This window comes from Morone saxatilis, unplaced genomic scaffold (assembly GCF_004916995.1).
Source record: "Morone saxatilis isolate NCDOM2014 unplaced genomic scaffold, NCSU_SB_2.0 Contig20, whole genome shotgun sequence".
Lineage (NCBI taxonomy): Eukaryota > Metazoa > Chordata > Actinopteri > Moronidae > Morone > Morone saxatilis.
In genome coordinates, this window is record NW_023339763.1 from 5,037,469 (window position 1) to 5,044,299 (window position 6,831).

The 6,831-nt window shown below is 42.6% G+C and overlaps 1 protein-coding gene across 1 annotated transcript in view; it reads right to left on the bottom strand.

Annotated features, from left to right (window-relative positions):
* Positions 1–5,921, bottom strand: part of LOC118332055 (polypeptide N-acetylgalactosaminyltransferase 10) — a 78,509-nt gene extending 72,588 nt beyond the window's left edge. Inside the window, exon 1 of the mRNA XM_035667185.1 lies at positions 5,763–5,921. Within this exon, the coding sequence (XP_035523078.1) occupies positions 5,763–5,921 (159 nt within the window). The remainder of the gene's footprint in view (positions 1–5,762) is intronic.
* Between the last annotated feature and the right edge of the window lie 910 nt (positions 5,922–6,831).

The following is a 6,831-nucleotide window of genomic DNA, read 5'->3' on the forward strand; positions in this document are numbered from 1 at the left end:
AGCCGGAACAAGAAGAGATCAGGATATAGGGAAAGTTTCAGCAAATATAAAGGTTTTTTTTTTTAGAAAAGTTAACCTTACCTCTCTGACCTCACATTGACATTAACCTCCTCTACAGTTTAACACTGATAAACATTAAGAGGTCATCCTTGCGGAGACAAAAGACCATTTTTACAAAAACGTAACATACAGCACTATGCAGTGTAATCAACTCTAATGAACTCTAACAACTGTTATCATAAACCGTGTTAAATTGTCTTAATCCTACTCAGCCTCTCTAATTGCTCTTAACCTCACAGGATTCACAGAGTTGATGCGATTTCCTTAATTGCAGAGAGCCACCATTTCCCTCACTTGTTTGCAGGAAATTCACTGCAGCCTGAAATTACTCCCAATTCCAAAATGTGCCTTGAGGAGACTCCATTTTTCTTCCAATCCTTGTGCATGTGTGGTGAAATCTGCAAGAGCTGTTTCGCGAGGGCAGCCTAAATCCATTCAATTTCAATTTTGTTTCTGTGCACTTTGCATTCACGCTTCCCCGTAGGTGCAGCCCCGAGGTACCCGAGCGCTCTGAAATCACTGCCTGCTATAGGCATGAAACATCATTCCCTCTCTCCCACATGATGTCAATAGAGCAGAAAGGAGAGATTTTTCACAGAACCACGGGCTAAACTCTTATTCAACTTTAATGTTTATCAGAATAGCAACAGAGAGGAAACAGACAGGGAGCTGCAGGTCAAATAGTTCGACACCACCATAGTGCCGAGCAAAAGCAGGGACCAGGCCTTTCAGACGATTGCACAAAGGCATCAGAATCTGGGACATTTAAATGGCTTCACATGTGTAGTTTGGCCCAGTTCCTGGAATTTAGTATTAGTGATGAGAAACAACTCTTTCTTCTAAAAAATGTAATCGCAGAGTAAACTGCTCCAAGTTAAACCATTCATTCACTGAGTTACAGAACATATTTGTCAAGTGGCAGCATAATGAACACTGACATTATATCAATACAGGAAGAGTTACAGGTTCTTCCTCCCGGTATATTGCTGGGCAAATATTAGCTTTTCTCATTATGACAATGCAGGCTACATAGCAAATTATTTCATTAAATGTTGGGTCCGATCATACCTGGAGCCAACGCGTGTGCTTTGGAAGCTTTTGAACAGGTTAGGTAAATGAATAAAGCATCAAGGGGTTTGTTTATGTTTCCTCAAAAGGACAAACGTCAAACTTTCAATGTTTTTTAAGGCCTGTGGGAGCCCCAGAGGACAGACGGGTCAAACAAAAATCTGATTTGCATTGTGACTGTGGGGTAGGAATACATCACAAGCAGACAGCCAGGGAATTCAAAATAAGACGGGAGAACTGGGGGGTATTTATTCAGAAAACCAGTTTGTTCTAGAGTCATAATTTGCCTGGCTATGCTGTGGTTCAACAATCTGCGACTTCTGAGGCAGAAGTGGGATAGTGAACGATGCTCTTACAATATTTTTCAGCTGGGGTTTCTCCTTGTCCTGAGATGTTCTACATAGATGTCCTTGTTTACTTTGAGCTCTGCTCATTAATAAGACCAGACTGTCGCTGACTGACCTTCTACTGGCTCTAAAAGCAGAGTATAGAAGTGTGTGTGTCTCTGTGTGTGTGTGAGGCGTACTGTACATGTGTCAGAGGCGAAACGCACAAGGTCCTGCAGTGATGAATGAACAGTAAGCCAGCCTACAGTGTGTGTGGCTCATAAATGTAGCCTCCAGTGTACAGAAGCCTGTATGATGCTCAGTTTTCTGTGACAGGGCTGTGAAGCTCAGCCAACTTTCCTTTCAAGAGCACACTTTATCTTCTGGACTTTTATCAGAGCTGATATCATCCAGTTAGCGAGAGGAAAATGCACTGGCATGTTGCTGGAACCTGACCTGGGAAAACGTATATACTGTATATGCAGGATATACAGATATGTAGTTGAATCTATATTTCCTGCACAGTTCTTTTTATTGGGCCTAACCCACCTCCAATAATTCAGGCTGGGTTGGACTGCACAGCAGCACAGCCTCACGTGTGAGATGTTGCAACAGGCTTGATTCATTATTGATTCATTTTTTTTATTTTTTTTAATTGATTTCAGTCAATTTCATGCCAGTTCCATCTGCAATGGCCTCAGAGTGAAGCAGCTAAAAGAAAGTGTTACTGGAGGCAGCTCAGCTCACATTTAATGGAAAACACGTAGGAAAAATCCACTAACATAGTCAAATCAGCAACAGTACAGAAACTGCATATGATATTTGTCTGCCATGGTAAAAAATCTGATTCTAAATTCAAGCCCCATCATCATCATCATCAATATTTGAGACAATATGAAGCTCAACTGACCTCACAAGGTCCCGCATGTTGAAGTAAAACTGGACGGGACAAACTCAAAAGCTTTGGGAAGTTAGCGTAAATGCATTTGCACAGTGTGCCAGGCTTTTGTCAGGACATTCATGAATCTCAGCCAATGCAGACAGACCAGCCGGTTAGCTGGGGAGCACAGCAGGCGGCAGGTCAGGCCTCTTTTTAATTCTAACCATTGCTCTCATCTTCTCCAACCTCCACTTAACTGAGACACCTCTGCTTCGACAGGCATCCTTAATAAGAGACGGCAAACGTGCAAATTACCTTTCTGTCAGTGTCACGGTGGGGAAGCTCTGAGGCAGCTCAGGTTTGATAGAGCGGTATGAACTACTCAAGCAGGCACCGTATTCATGGGCACATGATTACAGCTTACACTACTTGTAGGTGCTGTATTAGATACAGTTGTGTTAGCACGGAACAGAAGGTCAACCCCTCAGAGAAAGACACTCTTATCTTGTGCTGAGGTCAGAGCTGTACGCCTGCATCTACATCTGAGGCGGGCCACCTGGGTGTTCTGTTCTATCAGCAAGTTGTGAAAACTAAAGCCCTAGTGACAAGTCACTAAAGTACAGAAGTAGCAGGCAACACTTGTCAGAAAGCAGGTACATATGATGTTTGTAACACATAATGTGCAGGGTTCCCCAGGGCCTCGCACGAGGTAAAGAAATATAACATTAGCCTTCAGGGGCAAAGTGCAAAAAGCCCTCTATCACACAGCAAATGCCAGATATTTAAATTGGAAATAGACATCTTTTTTGCTCTCACTTATTGAGAAATAAATGTTGATAACACAGTTCAGTGGCTATAGAAAAATCCACGTGTATATCTGTCTGCCACCAGGTACGATATTTCATAGGAAAATTAAAATGAATTTTGTAAATTAAATAAATGAACAGACTCTCGCTTCTTCTCCTAATGTTGTCCTCTAATGTTAACATCACCCCCCCCACTCCCCCCCCCCAACCCCGACACCAACTCCTGATGTAGTTAGTTGTTTGTGCTAAGCAATAACATTACTCAGATGTGTTCCCAAATGCAATATGAAATTGTGACAATTTCAGTTTACGTCTTCAGTTAACATGCTTCTTTCTACTCTTATTTTGAAAGTTGTGCTGAGGAAAATGGAAAGCGAAACATTGGGATATGCCAATATTTTTTCAGGTTTTAGGAGCATTCTTTGGATATCTATACAGCACATTTGAATTATACGCTTCAGATTGGGTTTTTAGCACAGTTTGTCAGAACTGTTAAACTACTTTCACATGTTTATTTTCCTGTTTTTGGTTAAACTCGCCCTTTAATGGCTCCTCCGCTGGAGAAAGTTGGCCTCCTTTCTTAAATCAGCTGTCTCTTATCAAATTGTTTTGAAGGTTGACAGTTGTTATCACACTGATGGCAAATATGTAACAGGCTTTCCCCAGCCTATAATCCCATTCATAACATCTCTTCTCATTTAACATATCAAATCCAGACTTGAGCTGAGAAAAGCAATCCTTGGAGAAGATCTGTGCAGAATAAGCTGGCTTTATCAGACCCACAATCCAGCCTGCAAATTAGCTGTAACTGCTGATAACAACAGAACATAGAAAACATCACTGTGGACTTTTGATGGGGATTTGTCAACATCTACAGAATAAAAGATTCATTGATAATGACAACTATTGTTCACAGAGCTATCTGATACACTATTCCAGTTCCATTCTGCTTGAGGAGATACGCGTAACAGGCGTTTTATAAGACAGGTTCTAGCTAACACATCAAAACTCAACTCTGCCTTCACTTGGTCCTTCTCACTACAATTCTACAATCAGTCCAGTCAAGCAAGTTTACTCGATCGGGGCAAACCCCACCACCATCCAAAACTCACACCAACACATACACACACATACCTTCGGTGAAAGGCTCCATTCAGCAGATCTGCCTCATTTGAATTAGAGAAGCTACTATTGTCTGCCAACCCCGTTTTGGTGAGGTTTTTGGAATTCTTCACCCAGCTCCAGCCTCTGCCTCTGAGTCATCCTCTTTTTAAGACCTTTGCCTTGTTGCCTCAGTTCAAACCAAAGAAATAAGCTAATGTAGTTATTCCAAAATGGGACTTTCCATCCTACTGGTAGAGAAATAATATCTCTCCTGTTCAGACAAATTGTTAAGTTTTAAGTTTTTAAACAAAATGACAACTTGTGACACAATTTTGAGAAATACATACAGTATACTGTATGGGGGGCAGTATATTTAGTCTTTTATTATAGTTCTATTTAAGTCCTTAATGATTACTAAAGGGTCTTTAAAACAGCAGCAAGAGTCGTTTAACAAATGTACTTCTATTTATTTGTCAGAAAAACTTAAGATTTGAAAATGTTTGACTTTGGCGTCAAATGGACCAATTTGGGGTTTTGTTTTGTCTTATTTTGAAAACTAAGACACAATAGAATAACTTGTATCATCAACATCATTTGAAAGAAACCATTAGTTAATGAATCAATTTACCAATCAACAATGGCTGAACAAAATAAATGTCAGATCATTTCAGTGGTTTACCAATAAAAAGATGCCAAACTTCTGCTAGTTCCAGCATGTGAACTGTGAAGGTTTGCTCCTGTTCGTGCTTCATATCACTGTATTTGAACGTCTCTGGGTTTAGTGTTAGTGTCAACTTACCATTGACAGCTCCTATTAGTCATACAACGAACAGAAACTGAGAATGAAAATAATCACTAGTTGCAGCACTACATGCTTATAACCACATACCACTATTACACATAGGCGCTTTAAACTTTCATGTAGAAAAAGATGACTGCATACATTACTTTAGGTCTACAAAACACTGGGACCCCCCAAAAAAACCACCCTGCTCTTAAATTAAAGACTGATGAAGTGAAGTCCTCACCATGATGCAGACCCTATGTTGCACCTTTAACTGTGTGCTTACGCCTGTCAACCTGTGAACGCAGCACCGCCCGCTTCATATTTTTTGACAACTTCCTGAAGTCCGTGTTATTGTAACTTTACTGCGACGCCCAGGGCTCGGGTTAGCTACGTGGCTTTATCCCGGTGACCTACCAACGCTGACACGGTGCTACAGAAAGGTCCATTTTGTAAATCACATCTCACACACACACGGTATGGGAATGTAAAGGGTCGTGTTTTGAAAGAGGGAGGGGGGGGTGAGTCGAGAACAGAAGCACTGGGAAGCACGCAGCGTTTCAGCCGACCACCAATCTCTGCCTCCACTGCAGCGACCAAAACTAACGTCAACATTTGAGGTATTTTTGGCTGTTACCGTCACCCTCGTTACACAGCGAGACGACCTATAACACAGCGGGTAGCCGCGGAGAACCCCCGCCGCTACGCCGAACCACCCGTGGCCGAGCCCTTACCTGTATGAGGGGGATGCCGCCCGGTCCGTCCACTGTGTCGGGCGAGTTGTCGAACACTCGGTCCCGGTACAAAGACCACAGCCCGACGTTGGGGAGGAAAAGAAGAGCCGCTATGAGCAGCCCGGCGAACTGCAGCAGCCTCTTTTCTTTCCGCCTCATCTCTCCGGGAGAAAGCGTGTGTGTGAAGCAGCGGCCGGTGGAAGCAAGCAAGTCCCGAACCCCCAGCTTTTCCAAGCGGAGACAACTTTCACTGTGACTGGGGGACGGACACGGGCGCTGTGACGCTCCACGGCTGCGAGCTCTGCCGCTAGGGGGAGCGAACCACTGCGCTTCCGCCAGAGCGGGGTCGAGGAGGAGGTGGTGGGGGTGGGTCGGGGTGTTAGGCCAACAGAGAGGACTTTTGAATGAGATGTAACGTCTCTTAAAATCCACTGAGTTTGCCTTGTGTAGTCGCAGCCGGTAGGTGACGCAGTGAAATGGACTAATAGCCAGAGGAAACCTGAAATGCATCATCATGAAAAGTTATGTATGGTGATTTAGTTTGACGACTTGTGCTGCCTTCAAATGCACCTCGGAAATACGACAAACGCTTTTTTGCAGTATTATAACCTGTAGCGTTTACCCAGTAGATCTGCACTAGTTCAGCGTGGAAGCACATGAAAACTTGAACATCGTCTTATGAACATACACTGACATGAATTATTCCTTTTGGGGACTTAAATTATCATAAACATTTATTGTCAAACCCTTCAACTTTTGTCACATCTGATTGGATTGACTTTTCTGTCACTGTTAAACTAAATATGTGAACCAATATGACTATATTCAATCTTAAATTCCAGTTAGGGTGTGGAAATTGAATTACAGATCCCTTGTATATGGCACTGTGTTCAATGAGTAAATGGAAGAGTATTAAAGTCACTTTCACATGTCATACAGTCCCCACGGCAACACAGAGTGGCCAACAGGTGGCTTGACATTGATCCATGACAAGCAGCATTAAAGCAGTTCTGGAGGCACATAACACCTTACTGAGACACTTTATGTTGTTTTTTTCATTTAATTTGTC